The sequence below is a fragment of the Scomber scombrus genome, chromosome 3, assembly GCF_963691925.1.
Source record: "Scomber scombrus chromosome 3, fScoSco1.1, whole genome shotgun sequence".
Taxonomy (NCBI): Eukaryota; Metazoa; Chordata; class Actinopteri; order Scombriformes; family Scombridae; genus Scomber; species Scomber scombrus.
Window position 1 is genome coordinate 17,386,608 of NC_084972.1, and position 24,942 is coordinate 17,411,549.

Below are 24,942 nucleotides of genomic sequence, written 5' to 3' on the forward strand. Positions count from 1 at the left end.
CTTACTCCAATAAAAGCTGAGAAGTATGTTGCTGAATGCCGGCTGTGAATTTTAATTTAGTGTGAGGTTTGGTTTCTTTCAATTCAAGGTTGATTTGTCATTTACATGTTTGCACATGAAACGAAATTTGTCATCAGGTCCAGCAGCGTACAGTACAATGAGTAAGTCTCAACCCCAGTTTGGGCCTCCATTGTGCTGCTCGACACATCTTTTTCCCAGAGGACTAATCAACAGCATACAGGAGTAGCTGTGCACCACTTTTTGCTCCTTTTCTCCCAGAGGAACACAAGCACTGGTATTATTGTGAAGGCTGTTGTCAAGCACGCCTAATCTCTCACCCCGCATAAACATTCCCATGTGAATAAAACGGGGTAAACATTTAAACAAAATACTCAGCACTCAGACTGTGTATTTCTATTTGAGCCCATCAAAAAACAAAGAATCTTCCCAGCAGCTCATCCCACACAAATACACAGAAACATTAACTGTAAAACAATGCTCACAGATATGAGATGCACACAGAGTCGCACAATCCAGAAGAAACAGATACAGACAAACCCATTCGCCCCCCTCCTCCTCCAATCCTGTGTGATTATCCAGACTACAGTCACCTCTCACCATATCTGAATATAGCAAAGAGGAGCACTGTGTCACTTGACACTGTCAACATGTACTGTAACACAGTACTTAGCACTGCTTCGACAACAAGAGGGTATTGTAACACCCGATTCCTGAGACCAAAGGTGAGCCAGGGGGAAAAAAGCTGGAGGCAATAAAAATGACTGTTGCTACACGGAGACGGCCCAGAGTTTTCTGATAACACATGTCCTGTTTCTAGGAACATCACTAGAGACACACATGAGCATGAACACACCTTGTTACTGCTGTGTTTGATTACTGCAGCTGTGAACTGTGAAGTCTTTTATGCTTAAATCAAACTTTGATGTACAAATTTAACTTATAGTTAACTAAGTGGAGTTGTATATTCACCATGGAAATGACAATTTGATTGACAATGATTATTAACTGGCAAATATATACATGCTTAATTAACTCATTGATAAACCCTTTACAAACCATTGTCCATCACAATTTCAGATGTCTGACTGTTTCCGAACAAAGTGAAAACATGAGCTGAGAGATATTCATGTGAACGAGTGATTCTCTGACTCATTGAGGGGTCACAGGCCAATAAAAACCAGCCAGGGACCAAACGTCAGCTGGCGCCTGCTCATCTGTGATCGAATGAGATGGATTAAATGAAAATGTGTCTTCATTAGGAGCCATGGCACGAGGAGCAGGGACAGAGCAGAGCAGCATGCTTAACTGTACCTCAGCGATGAAACAACTCCTTCATTACCATGTGTTATGTACCGTCTGTCAGCCGGTAAATCACCCAGCTGAGATAGATACGGTGTGTGATGGATTTTGAGTTTAGGTCCTCTGGGCATATGAGTGTTTGTTTGTTAAAGGTGCTGTGATGATTAAAAGGACAGATATGCCAGCTCCACTGAATATCTAGTCGACCCCGTAACAACAGGCCCACCTGTTCATTTGATAGCTTATGAGACCGTGGTATGGTTCTCCAAAATCCCTTTTCCACCACTGACTGACTTCCTCTGTTAGACCGGGAAACAGCTGAGCTATTCATAGCACAAGAAAGGCCAGGAATTTTCCACTCGAACACGGAGCAAACGGGTCCTCAGTCATGTCTGACGGCAGAAGAGGCAAAGACCTGAGACACCGACAACCAGCCGCCTGTTCAACCTGTTAAACCACACTGTCCCACCTGTGAGACACTTCAGGATCAGGATCACTTATACTCACTCTGACTTTATGGCTGTAAAGTTTCTGAGTTCCCTTTCAAAGGGGACCACGATTATGAATAGTACAATTTTATTTTTGGCACATTATTGTCAAAACTAGGGGTGCCTGGTAAGAGGTTAAAGCTGATGGTCTGACTTTACAAAACACTCATGAATCAAAGACTCCCTCTAGTGGTGTGTTTGAAAAGTGCAGAACTGTACTTATTATTTGTGCTAATGTACGGCAGAAAAAAACTGTTCATCAGAAAACCCATATACAGTACACACAATACAGTCAATACTTTCACATCTTTTTTGAAGCTTTTACTTCTCCCTCAATTCTCTAAATTTTACAGTTTAATAATATAAATAATATGTTTAAGTGTGCAGTGACACTGAGGCTCTGCTTTGTCTCTCAGCAAGTGGAGAAAAAACACCCTGTTTCAGCAGAAGAGGGTAACACCTACAATATGCTGTGACACCCAAAACCACCACTGTAAGGTTATGGAGCACTGGGAAGGGACTCCCTGTGTTTATTTGTCACATGTTTCAGCTGGTGGGGGGTTGGGCAGGGCACGGTGGGCTGGCACGGGGATGCCGGTTGTGCAACTCCATGAGACAACAACATGTAGATGTGCTACTGTTTCAGTGAGGAGTTTACCAGAGCCCCCCAGGGTAAACTGAACAGAGAACACATGACTTTTCATGTCGTTAGAAGGAATATGCATAATTTCAAGAGACATGCCCCGACAGGATCAACAGTGGGATATCCAGGTAATGAGCCAGGGATCACAGCGCCTTGTAAATGTTACACTTGACAATGTGCTTGAAAGGAAAATCTGCTGAAATAAAATCATTTGACAAATGAGACCAGCAGACAGCCCACAGATAAAAGGTACACACCGTAGTGTCAAGTTAGAGGCCAGCAAGTATGTGAAGATCAAGCCAGCAGCCTCTGTATCAGAGAGCGCAGCAGTCATAAATGCTGGAGAGAGGAATTCCCTCCACCTCTCATGCAGATGCTGTAATAGCCGCTATATATCACGTCATATAGCTTCAGCTGCAACGGCAGGACATTACATATTCTGCTTTATATGAGGCAATGAGGGTCCAGTGGGAGAGAGCAGCCTACAGAAATACAGATCTCTGCAGATGTGAAAACTGGCTGGGTAATCAATGTTTCCACCAGCAAATCAACACCGACACTTACATAAGAGAACTGTTTCAAATGTGCAGGAGTGCTGGACTTAAAAATAAATTTGGGAAGAAAAATAAAATAAAATAAAAATTCCTGGATTCTTGAAAGGAAAGATGCCGTGGAGCAGAGCTACTTCTTGTGCTGCAGCAAGAAGGAAGACAGGAAATGATGAAGCCTCCGGTTCATGACTTGAATAAAACACCAACTACTCAAGATGCAGCTACTATATATGTAGCTAGAATGCTAACAGACTGGTGTGGTCAGAGCAAAGTACTGTAGTGGGTAGCCTACATGTGGCTCTCATGACAGACTGGGAGTGCAGAGGGCTCAGCCAAGCGGCTAATTGAGAGGACTTAAATGACTGCATGGATGGAGAGACCTCTAAGTTATTTATTACTGCGGCAAAGACAGGCTTCCGCAGCAAATATGGTACAGTGTGTGTCAATGTGAGTAACTGCCAGAGATCTGCTGCTGCACCCCTCCAAAAATATCCAACATTTGTGCTGCGCTGTGGCACACTGAGGATGTGGCGTCTAATTAAGTCAATATTAACATTTAATTGCTTCACAGATACATTTCTGGTTTAACTTCCTAGTTTGTCCCCACAGAGACCAGCGAGCGTCAACATCAAAGGTAATGAAAGATCTACAATCGTTTGGCCTGTCTCCCATCACACTAAAATGTTAATCAACTCCTACGCATAACTGGTGAACTGACACTACTGAATTACACAGTCACTGCAAAACACCATCATATACCAGCGAGATAAAGGCCTGTTGTAACAAAGCCTAATTAAAATAGGGAAGTACGTGTTTACTTATGTTAAAATATGTTTTATGTTGTCACCAGCATGTGAGTGCCAATAACAATAATCTTTTAATAATTTATAGAATAGTGACTGAAACTTTCATATTCATCCTGTAACTTGCAACAATTTATAAAAAGTCAAGTAAATTAGCTGAAAATCTGTTAAACCCAACCGTTCAAAAGGCAGCTGCAGTGACATGAACTTTGCTGCAATTTCTCTGGTATTCAGAAGTCCAGAGATCACAGAGGCAAGCCATAATTAACTATATAAGATTCAATCAAAGTTTATCATAGTTATCAAATCTGTGACGCCCAGAGGAATCCAAATTAAATTTACAGTGAAAATTAAATACATTTTTAGCTGCTGTAACAAAGAAAACATTCAAGACTCAAGATTAGATGACTGAAAACTGTGTTCAACTTTCATCATATGTCTGTCACTGACATCATTCACTTTTCTCCATATGGTGGCGAAGGGTAACATGGTCACTGCATGTTACTCTTAATAAAAGTAAAGAGATTTTGGGCCAACAGTTGGGAAAGGTATTGTTGGCATATTGACACAGGTGAAGTTTAAAGATAAAATGATACCACTGCTCTGTTGAACCCAGACTACTAAGATAAAGAGAGGCCATAGTCAGGACACCCATGATAAACTGTCACTGCTACAAAGGGGAGGGTATTAGGGGCCCACTAAGGGCTGAGAAACTGTCTACAATTTGACATTCAAGATAATTAGCAGTAGTGCTTCAGCAGCATTATGACCTATGTTTCAATCAATCTGCCAAGACTTTTTAAAGGAAGAACAACTTAAACAAAAATGGATGATCTATTTTTTGGGCTACCCACATATATGGGAAACACACTCTACACTACACTGTGTTTTTTCATCAGCAATAAAAGTAAAATCCTTAAAAGCGGAATCTGATCCATGTTTTGATTGTTTATGTGTGGCTGAATTATCTTGTATTTATTAACTTAATAACTGTTACTAAATTACAAACGTTTTGCTAAGTGTTTCAGTTTTTGAGTTACCAGCCAGTCAAGATTATTATTTACTTTAGTGCTGAAATGATTTATTGATTAACTGATTGACAGAAAACTTAAAAAATTCTACATCAATTTCCGGGGCCGACTGATCATTTTAGTAATTGTCAGCCATTTTTAGATTCATGCTTCTGAATCCAGGATGTAAAAGAACACGCAACGTGCTTTCGTCCATATTTTTAAATATTTTATAACAAACAATTCACTGAATGATCAAAAACACTATTATCAATAGATTAACTTGTAACAATAATCATTCATTGCAGCCATAATTCAGTTAAAATATTCTTTCCAATGAAGTACATTAAGGTCCCACAGACAGCAGCAAGCATGATGAATGAACCCCAAATTGTGAAATTTAACCTTAATTTAACCTTTATCTCTTAAAAACCAATAAAAAACACACCTGAGCTATCTGTCCCCACATCTGTTAACTTCCATCTCTCATTGCTCCTGATGAGCATGCACAGATTCTTCAATGCCACTGCTCACGCATCTGTGTAATTTTATGACTTTACAGTCATATTACAGCTGATAGTTTTCGCACTCTTTATATGGGACCCCCCTCACCCACACTCACCAGGGCTGGTGGTGCTCTTCAGGCTCCCCCTGTTGTGAAACGTGGATTTAGGTTTAGGTTTCCCTTGTCCATCGCTGGTGGATGAGGAGCTGGAGGAGGAGGATGACATCTTGCTGCCTGTGCTCCTGCTACAACTGGAGCAGAGCAAGTCAGAACTGTGCAGTGGCCAGCAGAGGGAGAGAGGAGCACTCGCTCTAATGCTGAAACTCTGTCTCATGGTGGGGCAGAGGGGCGGCAGGACCCATACTGGGCCTGGAGAAGCTCCTCTGCAGAGTTGGCTCCTCCTCCCAGCCAGCAGCAGGTCAGCAGGCATGCTCCACAGCGACGAGCTGAACGGCAGTCCAAGGCTTCCCCAGCTCCTGCTGGGAGCCATCCTCCTTGGTTGCCCTAGCAACCAGGGTATGAGCTTCCTATAGCCAAAGCAGGGGAAAACCGCCACAGTGGAGGGCATTGCTGATCAGTAGCTAGCATGACAGCCAATGAGCCTGGAGACCGGTTACACCCCGCCAGCTTAGCGCCAAGGTGAGTGAAGGACAAAAGTTTTTCCACTCATCTAAAAATAGCATTTAGATACACTAGATATCAGAAGAATGTGTATCCAACCGAAAAAGACAATCAGCGGATCCAGATGAATGGCAAGCCACAAAAAAAGCCCAAGAACACAGAATGGTGAGTGTGGATGACCATGGAAACCAGCTTAGTGTATAAGCTGACTAGTGAACTCCCAATCTTCTTTGCTGGAAAATTCAGAGGGGAGACAGCCAGCCTAAAGGCACACAGCACAGGCCCGCCTGCCATGAACTATTATAAACAGTAACGACCAATGCCCAACAAGGCCAGCAATGTAACCCAAGGCAAGCATGTGCAAAACTTCCTTAAAGTGGATGCTGTAATTTAAGAGCATGAACTACTATTTCACACGTTTATTAAAGGTGAAGTAAACACACAAGCTTCTAAAAGCAAGCAGAGCCCAAGCAAGCAACAGAAATAAAGATCATGTGGTTTTGTTGATATAATGGTGCTAAACTTAAAACAAAATTACTGTATTGACACGTCATTCACACTCATCACTACATAGTAAAAGATATAATTTACAGACTCTTTGAAAGTCCTCGAAGACTATTCAGTTAATATTTTTCATCACACTTGATGCATCTTAATGCATCTTAATGCATACCATTAAGATGATGGAAAAGTCCATTTCTACTGCATGTGATAATTCTCTAATTTGGCTTTTTGAAATTAATAAATATTCTCAACCACCACAAACACAATCAAAAAGGCTCAGTAAGTCAATTTAAATTAAGAGGTATTCATGTCACAGATCAATAAACATAGATTCAAAAAGAGACACCAACTGGTGACTGTCTACAGTAACGCTGGCCTTACAGTGTATTGTAAACATCACTTGCCTTAGCATTCAGAGCAAGAGAGACAAAAAAAAGAGCAAAGATCTCCATCTAGTGGTAAAAAAAATGTATGCAGTTGGACAAAAAAATTATCCCTTTTGAAATTTGAGGCAGCTTCAGTTTACTAAAATTTTAACCCGTACAGAAACAAAAAGGCACATCTTTTACTTCTACACTAACAAAAATACAGCATTAAGTAGCTTCAGCATGCTTTAAATGTGGCATACTGACATTTCCATGAAGTGTGATGATTTGTACACATTTTGTTCAGAGCTTGCACTTAGTAAAAAGGCAGTTTCAGATATACTGAAGCTACTGTCCATTAACTGATTCATTCATTCATTTCCACCAATGTTGTCCTGTAAAGGATTATGATCAAAAACAAACTGACATCTGCAGTTACTATACAGGCTGAACATGATCAAGTCATGATCAACATAATTGTCAATGTTTATTGAGAACATATTAAAATATGATATGTGGAGCAGATATTTAGTCATATAGCTGTGGCTAACTATCTGAAACACTCAAACCTAAAAACATTTAAACCTATAATACTATTATCTAAAACTAAAGTACAATCTATACAATATTGCTTGTTAGGATTGTTGTGCAATTAGAATACAAACTATTGAGCTTCAGTCTCAAGCTACGCCCTGAAGATTTTGAACAGACCGCAACATAAAACATTCAAAAAAACATTAAATGAGCTTCATGACACCTCGCAAAGAAAGATCATGTGGGTGCCTGGCAAAAGTGTAAGAAATCAAGATTTATCTTTGCCAAGTTGAAAAAAAGAAATCTTGTTTCAGGGTGTCTCCAGCCTTTTCTGAAATCTGACCCAGTTTTTGAGTGAGCTGACGCTCACCATCTGGTACAGCAGCAGCAGCAAAGGCTAAAAAACAGAGGCCTACTTTTTGTCTAAAAGAAAAATGAAATCCATGAAACACATTTAGCTAAAACCGATTTACTTACATTCTCAATGCCTTACCTGCACACAGAGGGCAATTATGTTGCCCTGATAGCTTTTGTTATTCCCTCTTTGGGCTTCTCTTTGCCTCTGCTGCTTGGTCAAGCTCTCTGTCTGCACACCCTTTTGCTAAAAATGAGACCACTGTGCATATCAATAGCTGCTTGGGGATTTTTTTTTCACTCCTTCAGAGCAAAGCTCATGGAATTCAGCATTCTGTTTGCAGAGGCCATACGCCAAAAAAAAGGGAAAAAAAACCCCCAGTGTCCTCTTTTTCCATGTATAGCCTGTTCATAAGTAATCTGAGCTGCAATTTGCCAACAAGGCCAACTTAACAAATCATGCTTTTCTCTAATTAGATTACATAGACATTGCAATCAAAGACTGTCATTGATAAACTCGCAATTATTTTAGCATTTCACAAAATAGTCATGACATTTGGCTTAATATCACTGGTTCTACTAATCACAGGACTGTAGAGTGATTATTTGCTAAGTTATAACTGAATTATTTGCTTTAACTGAAACTGAGCACTGTTTGGGGGGGGGGGTCTCACTTGATTCTTGGTTAAGCATTGTACTCATCTGTTTTAAAATGCAATATTAGAGTGGCCCACAGTAACCCATTTACAACTAAACCTGATGGATAACCTCTTGTCCCTGCACGCTTGTCTTTGAGAAAGATGGGTTAGGAAGAAAAGTCATTAAGGCATTGACATAGAGACTATATAACTGCTGTTGAGTGTTATCCAAAAAGATGTACTTTTGCATTTTACTCAGGCAGTTCCCAACACTTGTACATACGACTTAAAATATTAGTCCTTTTTACTACAAACCTCATATTTCAGTAATATTTAGGATATTTAGTGTATTGTTTTCCTTATCTGAATTGTCTAAAGATAGTGTGGTGTGTTAAGCTTGTAAAGCATAAAGATAAAGTTATAATTATGTATTTGGGCAATATAAAATACATTTATTACAGCCTTTTAGTACTCCAATACTAATAAAGCCGGTGTCACTGGGTGTACAAGCCACTTTAGTTACTGCAAGGCACCTCAAGGATGTAAAGTGGCCAACACAGTCCTCTGAAGGAGTTTTAAGCTACTTGAGGTAAGCAGTTGTCTTAATAACATTATGGGTTATGTAACCTCGACAATAACTAGGTTAAGTATTTGAGTTGAATTGCTCTTGACAGAAGTCTGCACTGTGTCACTTGCTTTGTTGACTTACCACCTGACATTGCAGAGGACTTGAAGCTGGCAGCAGATGAAGACTGTAGTAGCTCAAGAGGAAGAGAGGAAATGTCCTGCAGAAAACACACAGCAGCACACAGCACGGTAAGTTAAACTGGCAAGAGATAACTTAGCTAGCGACCCAACGATTTACCAGTCATACTCAGACCTGCTGACTAATATTAACGTCACTTGTAAAGCTGGGAAATGTCTCGTAAGTTAACATTTGATACAGGTTAGTGCGTTAGCTGGTCACTACAAACTAACGTTAAATGAGTTCATCTCGGTTAGCAGTTATTAACTACTTCTTGTCAGTAGCCGTTAGCTTTAACTTACACCTTAACGGTAACTAACGGAATAACCCAATAACTGGAAAAGCTGTCCATAAGTTTCACCTTTACTCGACTGCGTGTGTTTAAGGCAGTTTCCTCAAAAAAGAAGGTGTAAGTTTTGAAGAAGCCGCCCGCTGTGTGGTCGTGTGGAGGTTCAAAGGTCGCTATTGTTAAATTAGAGTAGAGACATGTCAGTCAGATGTCGACAGACGCAGAGGGTGAGCCGATAGTCAGGGCCAGCCCTCAGGATGAGGTCTGACACCTTTTTCACAATATTTCCTGTTAGTCAGTACAGAAACACCCGCAACTGACGAATTTGGCCTTAAAGGGACATGTTTTTGGGACATGTTTCTGGTGAAATTATGTAAATCAAACTATTAAAGTGCTATAATATAATTGCATAAATACTCATGTAAGTGTGTAATTTGGCAGGGATGTATCCTGAAATAAAGGGAAAAGTAAGTAGCTTGTTGACATTCTTTTTTAAATATTACCACAACATTCCCCAAAAAAGACAAGTTCACAACAAAAATGATTATTTTCCAGCACTTTATGGTGAATGTCACTGCCTCACTCTAAGAAAACTATACTATCACTATATGGAAAACTACCCAAGTTCATATACTTCAATTTGAGCCCAAGATGACCTTTCTATCTGGAAAATTACACTTACCGTGGCCGAAATGTTTCCACTCTACCTCAAATCAGAGAAACAGAGTTTTCAGTCACTGGCCTTCCAGATGGGGGTAAGCAAGATTTTAAAGTAGTTTTATTGAATATAACTGTCATTTTTACACAAGGAGGCATGGGGAAATTTAACAGTAACTTTGCTCTTGTTTTGCTGGGAACAATCCCAAAAGACAATCCCTCAAAGTAGAGCTGAAGAAGTATTAAGATCTTATACTCCAGTTAAAATAGTGATACCACAATGTAAGGATATACTCAATTACCAGTAAAGCCTTGCATTCAACATTACACTGAAGTAACAATGAGGAAGTATCAGCAAGTGTTTATAATATCAGCAATAGTAAAATTACACATTATGAAGGCAGAATGGCACCTTTCAGTGTTGTATTATTGTATATTGTGCAGTGGGATTATTATTATTTGTTAATGTTGTAAAGGTGGGGTTTGTTTTGAGTATTTTACATACTTTTGGATAGGGCTGCAAATAGTGATTATTTTCATCATCAATTAATCTATCGATTTTTTTCTTGATTAATTGATTTAGTTGTTTGGTCTAAAACATGTCAGAAAATCATGAACATTTGAGGATTGCTATTTCCCAAAGCGCAAGATACAAACTGAGATTTCTTGTTTTGTCCTGACCACCAGTTGACAACCCAAAGATATCCAGTTTACTATCACTGAAGCCTAAAGAAACTTGAATGTATTCACATTTATGAAGCTGGAACCAAAGAAGTTTCAAAGCATTTTTCAAGTTTCCACTTTTAATGGTAAACTAACAAAACTTGATCAGTAGACAGTGTTAAGGGTGTGGTGCTGCCACATGTAGCTTGTAATACTAGTAGTATGGTGTTTTGTGAATTGGTCTGTAATTAAAGCAATAGCTGATGATTTTCCTCAGAAGTGGTGCTTAAACCCTTCTTACATAGCTATTGTGCCAGTATCTATTGTGCCTTTATATTCATACACACACGAGATATTTTAGAACCATACACTCCCCATGAAGTTATCTGTGTTTTCCTTACTTTATCATTACTCTCTTTTACTCTTTAACAAATACTGTCATGTCCTCCCTTTTTATGTGTTCGTCTGGGTTTGTTCCTGCCACAGAATCCGACTGTGACTCCCTTTGTCCATCTCCTTCCACCTCGTCTTGATAAACAACGGCATGATACATGTGATGTAAAGGACCAACCTCTGTCTGGAGTCAGTCAACTTTTTGGGTTTGTATAGTGAGAGCCAATATTGCCCTCACAAGACAAGGTCAATAAAAATTACAACTGAAATAAGATTTTGACTGAACAGCTGGTCTCTCCATCCTTACAGTGGCAGCAGAATACATTAAGGACTGCTGTTCTGAATCTCCCAAAGTGTTCATTTGAAACCAAATCTTACCTTGGCTGCTGTATCCCATATGGCTAACAGCATTATACGGTATAATCATGTGCCCTCTTGATAGCGACACAGGGTCTAGTCCATGAATATCAATTATTACAATATACAATATACAATATTTCAGTGTGTTTTTTACAGCTTGTTCCACTGCCCCCAAGTACCCCAAACATATCAATCATACCAGCTTTGAGCTTGTATAGATTCCACTGAGGTCTTTTAAAATCTTTGTTCCTTAATAAACTGACATATTACCTCCTTTGGTATGTTGTCTTTTCTTCAGTGTACTCACGTCAATCATCTCACTTCCCTCTTTCATTTCCTCTTTTGGACACACTCTCAAGGCTATTGTTCATCATTCCATTCCATCTAAATGCTCTTTGCCCTCCTGCAAGCACTCAGTACATACTGACAAATACTTTACAGTCTTGCCTTGTACTGTTTTCCAACCTGCCACTGGCTTTCTAAAATCGATTTTTGTTTTGCATTTCTTTAGTCTCTAGCCATCAGGTTAGATCTAATTACTAATATCTGGTGCTATCAGCATAACTACTTAAGCGTATTACTTTAAAATAGCACAATGGTCAATTACTTGTTACATTTGAAAAAACAAAAGTTATGTAAATGAAAAGCTAAAAGTCTGCGTATACAGAGTACATTTGACGCAACATGAAATAATTCTGAATCTGGACTATGACATTAGCACCTTTTGTATTAGAATGTATCGTTGTGTTTCATGTACAGTACCAGTCACACTATTTCATTCAAGTGAATGGGAAGGTGTGTCCAAACTTTTGACTGGTAATGTATATTCTATAGTTACTCAAGTAAATAAATACAGTATTTCCAGGAAGCAATCACAGGTAATAACACAGAGTACAGTAGAATGTGGATCGCAAAAATATAGTATGAAAATACTCACAAAAGCAATCCCAGGCTGTGATAAAATAACAAAAACAAATGTCAGATCTAGTTTAGCCTGGAATATATTTTAAGAAGTCCCAGATAAGGGTGTCTTGTTGGATTCCCAATAGAGCAGGCTCCTCCTACCGCCCACTACAAAACTGAGAAATGTCACTAGGTAATAATTGCCATGGGGATGGCAGAGCCTGGCGAAGCTGGGGGCGGTTTGACTGAGGTCCATCGTTGAGGTGTGAGGCCTGTCACGCACCAGCATCTTCCAACTGAAACATAGCATCAAACAGTAGCAGGACAGATTTACATTTTATTCTGCTCTCAAGAGACTTAGATTAGTTCCATATCTGAGCAATGGGAGAAAACAGATGGGAATGGTGCTAAATTAATTTATTGTTTTTACAAATCTTTTTTTCTGTCTATTAGGCTTTTCTTATTGATGAAGGTTATACCAGTGGCTTTGGCCTTTAAAGTTTAAATGTTACCTTAAGGTCAAAGTGTTTGAACTGCATCCTCCGACCCTCCTCTTTTCAGTGGGATATCAAAGCAAAGCAGGGAGATAATGCCACACACACTGAATGACATAGTACAAATACAGAACACTGAGATGTTGAGTGAAAGATGCTATAAAGACCCTAAATGTTGAGGCAGATATTTGGTATCACTATTTGTGACAGAAGCCTCATACTTTAGGGAGAATTATGAGAATGCATCGGAAATGATTTACAAACATAGAAACTCTTTATTACAACAGTATCTCTCACTCAAGTTTTAGCCATGTATTTTCAGAACACATTCGTATCATTGCAGTACAGTGGTCATTCTTTTATTTTACTCACAGCATAAAAAAAACAATCTCTGAACAAGTGAAAACCCTAACACAAACGTTCAACATCATTCACAGTTTCAGGATATTTAGACGATTTAGAGATGAAAAGAACATATCAAGCTCAAGTTTGATTTTGGATTGGCATTGTCACTCAAAAACAACCTTTGGAAAAAATATCTTAAAAACCCTGTATCCACATTAAGAAAGGACCTGTTTCAATAAAACATTTCCACATGTAGTATTATCCCTAACAGTTTGCTATAAAATATTACTTCAACTCGTCATCAAGCTCAAGTTGAAAAGCGTATCAAAGGCTGCACTCTCGTTTCTAATGAAACCTCAACAAGGAAATCTTGTTGTAACATTGAAATAGTGTGCAGGAATCATACATAACATGGAACTGCGCAGGACTGGATTTTTTCCCCCCCTGCATATGAGGTACTGTAAAAACCCTGTTAAAAAATCTAAATGTATTCTTCTTCTGGGATAATAATCTCCACAGCTGAAAAAAACACAAAGAAGGCAGTTACTGCATATGGGTCAAAATGCATCAGCCTCTTTGCAATGAAATTCATAACAAGTACTTACCAATAAAAAGAAAAAAGGTTGTGTAGAGTGATATACACAACCAACACTTATACAGTTTTACTAAACATAACATACAGTTAAGTACATCAAACGATGTAAGGAAAAGAATCATGTGCATCATACACTGATAAATAGACCACATGGCAGAAAGCTGGGCGACCCTTAAAATTAGTTATAAACTCAATCTAAATCCTAAACTGAGTTGCAACCAAATACACAATTCAGATATCTAGCTGCAAACAACTTGAAACATTTCCATGACAGTTCGGCCAGAATATGTATGCCTTCTAATCCAATTATGATCAGATTGGTTTAAGGAGTTGTGGCATTATCACTGAAAGTAAAGAAAATAAAGGCCCAACTACCAATCAAAAGTGACAGCAGTGCTTTTCCTTCAATCAGTCCTCTTTTATAATCATAATTTTGTGTATTTTATTGCTGTCTTCAGTACCAAATCATTTACAAAATCACTTTCAAAAACAATCAACTCTCCAGAGTCTCAAGAAATGACTTATTTGGCATTAAAATTTGAACTCTCTGTTTGTGTGTGGAACTATTTAATCTTCATTTATTAATACCAAAGGCAATTCGTTGAAATAGCAGAGCATTGCTGCACAATAATACAGTAATTAAAAGAGAGGGGGCCTGTGTATTTCAGCAAGTGTTCCCTAATTTGAGATCAAACAGAATATTCTGAAAAAATTAAACTCTGAAAACTATTTAGTTACCTTCATATAATCAAATAATAATTAATGTGATTTTTTTGTAAATTAAAAAAGGCTTTAACAAGTTACATCAATAATAATTCACTGAGTCATTTACTGTACAGAGCTGAGCGGTTGTGTGGAAGGCCAAAATACAGCCATTTTTTTAAATTCTAGCAGTAGTTTCCCTGTTCACAAACAACAGTTTGAAATGCATCTCAAATAATTGCATTTAACTGTGTCATTGTGACTGTTTTTAAAAACTAGGATGGAAACTGATGAGGCAAAGTGCAATGATTCAAATATACAATTTAAAGTCGTTTAAATGAACAGTTATTTGTTGGCCAGCTTTCAACATTTTTTTCACTGAAATGACTCCTGAAACACTTGATCAAAACTAAACTGATTTTCAGAAAATAAAGATGTTAAAAACTTAATTGTCTGTATATATATGGTTGTTTTTGACCTGTTCAGTCTCAATAAACTCTGAAGTCTCCTCTGCAATTTGTCCAGGAATACGGAAATCAATGGGTATGGCCTGTGCTGGCTCAGGTGGTTGGGACTGAGCCATGGGGCAGCACGCCTCCCCCTTAGGGCTGGAGGTGCTGTGAGAGTTTTGAGGATCCAAGTTACAGCCAGTGCCCTGAAGAAACTGAAGGAAATTCTCTTCTATGGATCCTTCACGGCTGGGAAGTCTGTCCTCCATCTCAAACCCTGCTCGACGAAACAGGCAAGGCAGATGCTTGCCCAGCTCCTCCCGGATCTGTCTGTTAAGACAGCCATAGAAGAAGGGATTAGAGGTGAAGCAGAAGTAGCCAATCCAGGTGACCACCTCCTCCAGAGAGGCCAGCATGGCTGGAGGGCTGGCTGCCAGTGCTGAATACAAGTGGAAAGTAAAGTAGGGCAGCCAACAACAAAGGAATTGTCCACCCACTGCTGCCAACACTGCTGCAGCCTTTCCTCCCCCAAAGGGGCGCTGCGGAGTTGCTCTTCCTGTCCCGGTCCCTGTACCGGAGCTGGTAACCATCGTGGAGCGGCTGCTAAGTGATTCCGACCGCTGACGCCGAGGTGTGTCCATCCACGTAGGCAGAGGCCCATGGTGCATGGCTGCTACCCGAGCCACTTTAAACATATTGCAGTACACAACAAGAATCACCAGTAGTGGACACAGGAAATACACCAGAGTAAAGAGGACCATGAAGGCCAAACGGTTTGACCCTCCTCCTGTCCAATGCAGTGAACAGCGCCTGTGACCCTGAGCAGGGGGAGATGGAACAGCCCCACCTCCTCCGCCGCCAACCCCACTACCCTCTAGTAGAGGAGTTCTTCCACCTTGCAGGAACCAAGCGAGCAGTGGCAAAGCTGACATGGCCAGTGCTTTGACCCATATCCCCACCAGCACTGAAGCTACTAGGCCAACAGTCATCTTTACTTCATAGCGCATGGGGTGTATGATGTAGTAGTAACGCTCCACATTGACGACGGAGATAGAAAGGATGGCAGCGCTGACGAAGCACACACTGAGGAATAGGTAGCTCCTGCACAGGGCCTCTCCGAAAAAGGCTCGGCTTGAGAGCATGCCAAGGGGCATCAGCACCAGGGCTGCCAACAGGTCCACCAAACACAGGTGGAAGACAAAGGCAAACTTGTGGAGCTGTGGGGCCTTGGCAATGACTGCCATGACAGCCACATTACCCACCACAGCCAACAGATCCATGACTAGCATGGCCAGCAGGGCTAGCGACTGGGACAGAGCCCAGCCCTCAGGCAGAGAGGAGGCAGACATGTTAGACATGAGCTGTGGAGGTGGGTGGGAGGAGTTCCACGTTGGCTCCATTGAAGGGTGGGATGAGGCAGGCAGGCAGAATCAGTCACAGGCCCATCACCCATCCTTCACAGCCAGGAAGTACGGCTAGAGAACAGCGGCTTGAAAATTAGGTCAAAAGCTGCCTTGTAGTCCGAAGGATGATGTGATCGTCAGGAGGTTCAGATTTGATAAATTTACTAAATCTTCATGTCTGACATCAGTCATATCATACCCTAAGAAACAAAAAAGAAAGACAGAGTAAAATAAACTGTTAATGTTTGTACCTATATTCATTTGTGTTCCTAACAACCTCTTTTTTGCACTTCTGGTTTATATGAACGAATCCCACCAATCAGTTGCTCATGCTAAGTCTCACTTTTGCAGCTATTATTAAGATTAATTCACCCTGATGAAGTTTTATAAAAATCCTCCTCAGCCTCTCAAATCTCTGTTAAGGCAATCTTACTGATAAGGTAATCCAAAGCCAACCCTCAAACCAATTAACTCATGCAAGTATGCATTATTCAAGGCAGGGACATTTGCCACCTTTTTAGCAGGAAGCTCAGACATCTGAGTGAGTAAATGGATTGAACAATTAGAATTCATTCAGAGTTGAGCCACTTGAACAGGTCATAGTTCCTAATTCTGCAACCAAATCAAAATGTCCAAAGCACATGTGTATGATGACACTGGTCCTGTAGTTAAATACAAATAAAGGGTTTTGGATCACTTTCTTTAGACTTGTATTAATATAGAAAAAAAGTGAAAGAGTTCCAGTGTGGTCGTTGCTGAGAAGCTGCAGAGGCCAAATACTTTTCAAGCATACATCCTGTTAATGCATGAATACAAGATAATTCCCCAAAGCCAATCCTATCACTAAATAGGTAATAGCCCTTCCATGACATCTGCTGTGAAATCTTTTATATAGATCTATACGTAAACAGGTGTAAACTGACTGTGTATGAGTATGTTTTCTCACAAAAATATAGTTGCTAATGTATAAACCATAGATCTAAGATTATATGCATGCACACTAAAAAAAACACTGCACTCATTACCAAGTAGCAATTTGTTATTTTGACCCAGTGTACACACAACAAGCTTTAGATAAAAATGGTCAGAAATACATTGTTTCTTGTACAAAATGAAGGGCTTATAATATTCAAAAGATACACACGTTATTATCAATAACAAACCATGACATGCAAGTTTAAAGAGAACGGAGTAGACTATAACAAGCATTAGTTTTGGGTAAATAACCCAACAGTAAAATGAAAAATAACACTAAACTGGGTCAAAAAACCCCTTAGTGCATTTCTATGTAACATTAACCCAGTATTGTGTTGGTGCTATTTTGACTCAAACTGGGTAAAATTTTAACTCAGTGATTTTTTTTGTGTGTGTAAGCTTTTACATCTGTACATGTAGCATATTAGCATAACTGCCACTAAGAAAGCCCTGATCACTTGGCTTGACTGCATTACTGTTTCAAATAGAAAACCTGAGGGTATTCACAGGTAGCAGAGGCTGTCTGCATATCAACTGTGCTTAGCCTCTACAGACGACAAACAGACATGGGGGTTGCTGGTATATGCATGTGTCAGATGAAGAAAATCCAGTTGCTTACTGCAATAAATGCCTTCAGACAGAGATGTAACAAAAGCCCAGGGTGCTCTGTCTCGCTCTCAGTTTTAACAGTCGGAATCAGGGCAAAAACTGAGCCCTAACCTCTCTCATCATGAATGATTGCCCACAGTAAGCAAAGTCTCTAAATCACACACAGGGGTACTCCCAATTCAGTTTAACCCCACTGCCTGGTTAAGTCATGTCTTGCCGCCTACTCATTTATATATTAATCATTAATGCATTACACCCACTGTATAAAGCAAGGCCCACCTTCTATATATTCACATTACAATTGAATTAGATTTATTCATTACACTCGGCAGTATATAATCATCAGATTAGATGAGGAGAATGAGAACGAGCAAGAAAATGTGGTCAGAATCAGGGAGCGTGAGGGGAAGAAACAGAAAGAGAGAGAACAAGGCAGAGAGCATTATGTACCTGAATCAGAATATTTCCTGATGCAGCTGTCTGCTGCTTTGGTCTCTGAGGATGAAAACCTGGTTTCCCACTGCTGAGGTACACAGTGGACATCAATCACTCTACCTTGTGAATGCTGCTGAGGTACTTCCCACTGTAAGAGCCTGTTTCTCTTTCCGTCCCTTGATCTGCCTTGTGCATCCTCTCCCTGGATGACTACAGCTGTGGCAGCAGAGGTTTTTCTGAGCAGCGATGCTGATGTAAATGCTTGTAAAGGCACCAGCTCACTCTCTGCTTTCCCCCTCCACTCACACACAGTAACTGCAGAGATGGAGCAGGAGGCAACTAGAAACAGGACCAATGCTTCTGTCTCCACAGGGTCCTAGTGTCCTCACTGTCGTGTTACCCTCAAAAATTAGGGAAATTGTATACAGTGTGATGTAAATACTGGGGATATATAGTCCAACACTCCTCAATATCTCACAAACTATTCAACTGTCGTGTAATTTGGATAAGATAATGGTCAGAGGTTGAATCAAATTACTTTGATGATTCTCTGACGTTTCCTCTTGTACTGCCAGTTGGTCAAACATTTTTAGCCACTGAACAGTTCAAATTATAAGAGGATACTTTAATAAGTACCAAATTCCTGACAGCTTCAGCTAGAAGTACTTTGAGATAAACCCTTTACTGTGCTAACATGCAAAATGCTGACCTGACTTTCAAAAAAGAAAAAAGAAAAACATACATGGTTAGAAAGAAACCATGCTAACTAAATGTTACTACACCATGCAAGGCAAGGCAAATTTATTTTTATAGCACATTTCAACAACAAGGCAATTCAAAGTGCTTTATAACATAACATGCATTAAGACAGAATATAAAGGCAACACATGGCAAAATAAAAGACACTGCAGTGTGAACATAGCAATTACCAACATACATGCTAACTGAAGGCATGCATGTTGTATGCTAACATTAACAAGTTAGCAAGATGGTGGGACTGTAAGAGATACAACAGTAGTGCAGGAATGTTGGATTGCTAATTTTAATATTCAGATTAAAGCACAATTTAGCCTAAATTCATCTGAAATCAGAGCTAAATCTAAAAATCTAGTAACCATTTAATCTTGCTGTTTTTATACATTTGAGTGTAAACATTTAAACACTTATATTCTTGATAATTACCTCCAAGTGACCGTTTGGTGTTAAATCCTTGTGCGAACAAGCATACACATAATGCATGCCACCTCGCACTCATCTCTAATCCCTTATTTCCTCACATTTCCTCCATACTTATATATTTTGGTCATTCAGTAATGATTTGGGTATAGTAATGGAGTGTCCTCCAGTACAAGATTTACTGAGACAGTGAGGCATTGATTAGGCCAGGCCTCAGCCTCCACCATCCTAGCTTCTCAAACTGGGGCTTCTGTTGCCACGGTGATCTTTTTCATATACAGTCCATCTCATTGCTCTGTCTGCAGAGGACAATGAAATCTGGGCTATTATGGGTAGGGCTACTCTACTGAAGAAGCGGGCATGGAGCTGCTGAGTCCTAGGTGTTTTTCATTTGCATTTGTAAGGTTCCCAATGATAACACGTGTAACATTTGCATTTCATGGAGATCACATCTTGCACCTCTTTTGCCATTAAAAAGCATGTTTGATTCTGCAGCACCTCTCATAAATTGATTGATTAATCTAGTTCACTAATAGGCTTATTTGAATAATATCACAGATTATGTCACTGTGAGAATGAGGTTGTTCAGATTTAAATATTATACAGTTTATTTCTTTCAGCCCACGTATCAGTTTTCTAAAAGCATCAGGAACAATAGAGTCAGCTATGACTGAACTGGTTACTTTACATATACCACTACATGCTAGAGTTACAATGATTGGTCCATTGACAAAAACTGTTTTGATAATCAATTAATCATTGAAGTCATTTGTCAAGCAAAACTCTCTGGTTCCAGCTTCTCAAATGTGATTATTTTCTGCTTTTCTTTGACAGTATGTGTAGTAAACTGAATCTTTTTGGATTTTGGATGGACAAAAACAGTAATTTTTAACCTTCAGCTTGGGGAAATTTTTCAGCTACTCTTTGAACTTACTGACACAATGATTAACCAGTTGATGGAGAAAATAATTGCTAGATTGATCAATGACAAAAGTAACCATTGGTGCAGCCAACTTACCATTTTGCCATTTTTTACCATTATAAACCACTTATATAGATAATACATATTAGTGGTAAATATTTTTGTCTATTTTCTTATTTTGACCTACAAATATCACACATCACAGTAGCAGACAACAATGACCACTTTTTGTAATCAGATTCCTACTATCATTTCTAAACCTGGCTGATTACATCTTAACAGCACCTGTCTCCTCCTTTCAATACTTCAAACATGACACATGCCTGGACAGCAGAACATAAGAAAACACGCTGCAGTTGGGTGGAGCGATTTAATGGACAGTGATTACTACTGTTGTCATGGTGAAGATGTATCAAGATATCTTGTAACACTGGGGAAGATAGGAAACAAACACACGCTTGTGTATCACTTCAAACAGTGTATATGAGTGGAAAGACAATGCAAGGATGTGATGTGGTTTTGTGCATTGTGTAACTCTGTAACTGTCTGCTCACATCTGTATTCAGGCATGTACACCTGAGTGTGTGCGTGTGTGTGTTTGTGAATGTGTGTATCAGGTGTTGACTCATGACAAAAATAGCAGAGTCTTGCTCGGCCGGCAGCACCAATCACTGCCACCACAAATACAATGGTTTCCATGGTAACCTTGAAAATAGACTCCACATTCGCACTCAGAAATAGCAAAGGACATTGCACTAACCCCAGAGAGCCCCTACTGCCAATAATAACTACCCATAGATACGGATGCACAAATATCAGCTGCACTCAGAAATAAAATCATGCCATCACATTTACCAAAACATAATTATTGCAACCTACACAAACAATCAGCTCAAATTCAAATGCGCTTTTAGAATGGGTGTACCGAGGCTCGAGAGAACATTAACCAACGTTGTGTTTAATAGCATCAAAGAAAAAAGCACAAAGAAATTGTTCACTGAAGCTCCACAGTACATAACTTGACTGTTGCACGGATTCTTTTACAAATGTCTTGTGAGCATCTCACATTAATGAAATGTACACAAGCACGTGTCACATCACATTTTTAGAGGTCTTGTAAAATTAGAAATGTGTTGGAGTGATGTTACTGGTGATAAAAGGTATCGTGATGAATGTTACCTTGGAGACACTTGGGGAGGAAGGTTTATATGGCTGCAGACAGTCAAACAGAGGATGGAGGAACAACTAAAACAAAGTGACTATGTACCCAGGACAGAATATCTGCTAGTTTATTCTATTAATGCTTCCAATGAGTGCTCACCAGTCTGCAGCGTTATCATTCCTGAGATTGGTGTAGTGTTTGGAAGTGGGAATTATACACAATGTCAGACAATATCATGTGTATACCTGACCATATCAGGCACAATGAGTAATAGTAGTTTTTCTGAATCACTGTGCCTCTGGAAGCAGCCATAAAAATAACTAAACAGTAAAAGTTTTCACTGGAATCTGTAAATATTGAATTACTTTCAGGCATGTAGCTGCTTTGATGCAAATGTATGTGGCTTGTAAAATACGGTACGTTCAAAATGTGCTTTTGATGATGAGGTGTCCTCTGTAAATTTGGGGGAGCCCTTGTAATTCAGAAAGTTTACCATCAATAGCTGCAGTTGAATCTGTTAAAGTGATTCTGTGAAGTACTGAAATAAAGGGTGAGGTCAAATCTTATTTTAGCAGTGTTTCAGTGAAAACTGGTGAGTGGCAACTGTGGAAATGAGTGTATGAGAAGAGAAAATATGAAAATAAAGTGTACTTAAAGTGTGTGCTTTTTTAGTTTCAAATAAACACTCTTGTCTCATGGTTCAGTCATGGCTCATACTTCAAAGTTTTGCGGATAACTCCACAAACTTGCATCTTGGACAAGTCTGTGAACATGCAGGTTGAGCCAGATGGTGGCAGTGTGTCCACTATATTGTGCATGAATTACAGTAAAGCTGCCTGCTTCAGCCAGTACATTCAGTAATTTCTCAAAGAATTATTTTGCATCATTGCATTATCTTATGGCTGGACAAACTTAAACATAAATATCAGATAGAAATAAAATATCCATGCACATAAAAATAACTGCAATATAGCAATGCCAGACAGTGGCAAAATGCAAACACGGATGTGTATGAGATTTTCTGTCATGTGTTTGTTAGATAGAGATTTGACTCTAAGTCCAGTTCAGCTCGTACTATGATCATGTTTTGTGTCTGTGCAGGATTATACAGTGCCTAATTGTTATTTTCTAACCCAAAGGAACCATTAAAACGTTCTTATTCTTGGTTTGTTCTTCACACAGAGAGCTTTAGCGCTGAGATTTGTCTATTTTCTCTTTGGCTTTTTAGGAATACTGTATCATTGACTGATGTATATGACTAATATATGACTTAATTTAATTCACTGTAAAATTAACTATAAATCTGCCTGTATCCTCTAAATAAATTCCAAAGTCAAGAAATAGTTTTACCTTTTACCTCTAGGCCAACAGTGAGACATGAAAACCAAACCAAAACCAAAAAAAAAAAAAACGTACACTCTCACTCTATCTCACATAGTGATCATACTGTATAGACAGTATAATGGAATTTTATACTGCAGTCACTCAGAATTCGAGCTATTTATATGAAAAGTTTGAGACTCATTTGTTAATCACTGAACCTGTTAAGTCCAAACGAACCAAAACAAAGACCTGTCGTGTTGATTCCTAAACTTATATGAACATTATTTAAAAGCAACTAGTAGCTGCCATTTGATGCCATGATCTACACATACATAATACATGATACACAGGAAATCATGGTATCACATTTGTAATATGATTACCAATCATCACAATGACCTGTAATATGGATGATTACCAACAACTATCAATCACATTCAGTTTCAGTTTTTAAACTTAAGTCAATTTAAATTTGCAGAGCTCTTCCATAGATAAGAAGCTGATCTCATTCATCTGATAGAGCGATGTGGGCTGGGTTTGATAGTACCCCAACCTGCAGCCACTGCACCAGTGCTGCACCTTATTTATAATTCAGAGGGGAACCATTAATCTCCTGAGAGGGGAACGCCTATTCACAAGGCCACTGCCTAAATCAACCCTGCTATGTGGTAGCCTATACACATCAGGTTGAATCAGCTTTGTGAAGAGGCTGTTATAACATTGAGAAATGAGTTTATGGGCAAGTGACCCTCAATGATGGGAGAAAAAGTGTTGTTTTATTGTATTTATTTATTTATTTTTTAGAGAGGTGACATGGACTCTGGGGTCTCTGGGCTCTGGGGGTACTAATCCAAGCTTGGTTTACATGACTCACTCTGTAGCTAAAATCATAACAAAAAACAGTGTAATGGCAGCAATGCATCCAAAATATTACTACATTCATCACTGAGAGTGTGTTAGTGTTGAATCAATAATTATGGCTTTGCAAAGCAGAATCAGTTATGTCATTTGTTAGGATGGTTTATGGATTTTAGAGCTTTGATATAGCATACTTATGAATTCCACCTCATGAAAAAGGCCTCTAGGTCACATTGGTATCCCATATTGTGGAGGCAAAGCTGCACATTGGGAGAACAATCAATGCCGTAATGCTAAAAACACTCACTGGTAATGGTGGGTAATTACTGCTACTGAGATCCATGTCACATTATTATACAGTGGAGGCTGCAGATGCATTGTGCCTGCAAAGTTCAGTCCAAGCAATACAGTTCACATATAGTATGTGGTTCTGTAGAGAGAAGTGAGAGCTGGATGTTTCAAACATTTTAATTTGCAACACAGTGTACCATGCCTAACACATATTAGTGCAACCTCGGCGTAAAGGGATTTTGACCCAGAAAATAGGACAAAACATATGATGACATAAAATAATAGATACAGTGTGCACAACACATATACACATCTTTCTTGACCAAGTGTCCAAGAGTCCATATGTTTCTGATTTCTGCTTTCTCGGACTCCCAACACTGTAAAATTTATTTTGATTGCATTTACAAAAAAAATACAGTGTTTCAGGCCAAAATTTGCTCTCTTTAATGCAAACACAGACTGTAGCAGTGTGCAGGAAACAGATAGTATATTTAGAAAATGTCAAAATGAAAAGATCCCCAATGTACAGTAATAGAGATGGATCTGAGAAAGGATGAAAGCATGGATCCCTACAGACATCCAGCATAAAGATTAGTAATGATTATATCAGATAATTGGCCTCAAGTTAAAGCACAAGAGATTAGCTCATTCATACACCATTCATACACCTCTATCTGTGTGTAATCTCTTTGGTTTCTCATTTTTGGGCGAGAAGTATTTGATTGAGCTTTCATCATTTTACAAGTTTATACACATGAATGTATTTTCTGCAAGCGTCAGGAGGAGGTGTAGTCTACAAATTAATAACTTAAAGATACTGAAAATGTGTACATGATAGATTTAGAAGTATTTTTATA

General features: G+C 39.2%; 3 protein-coding genes across 5 annotated transcripts in view; 1 reads left to right on the plus strand and 2 right to left on the minus strand.

Moving 5' to 3' along the window:
• The window catches only part of ampd2a (adenosine monophosphate deaminase 2a), a 31,344-nt gene extending 21,830 nt beyond the window's left edge, over positions 1-9,514 (minus strand). The window contains exons 1-2 of one of the 3 annotated variants that reach the window (XM_062416598.1): positions 9,443-9,514; positions 9,046-9,121 (exon numbers count right to left, since the gene is read on the minus strand). In XM_062416598.1, coding sequence (XP_062272582.1) covers positions 9,046-9,055 — 10 coding nt within the window. In that variant the 5' untranslated portion in view covers positions 9,056-9,121; positions 9,443-9,514. Of the gene's footprint in view, positions 1-5,437; positions 5,889-7,837; positions 8,194-9,045; positions 9,122-9,442 lie in introns of those variants that run through there. The other 2 variants (XM_062416599.1, XM_062416597.1) reach the window with 2 other exon arrangements.
• Positions 1-24,942, plus strand: part of bysl (bystin-like) — a 169,466-nt gene that overhangs the window by 13,290 nt on the left and 131,234 nt on the right. The gene's annotated exons all lie outside the window — the stretch shown is intronic.
• LOC133977978 (G-protein coupled receptor 61-like) lies at positions 14,928-16,331 on the minus strand. The gene has a single exon (XM_062416287.1). It carries the CDS (start codon positions 16,329-16,331, stop codon positions 14,928-14,930), a length of 1,404 nt encoding a protein of 467 aa, XP_062272271.1.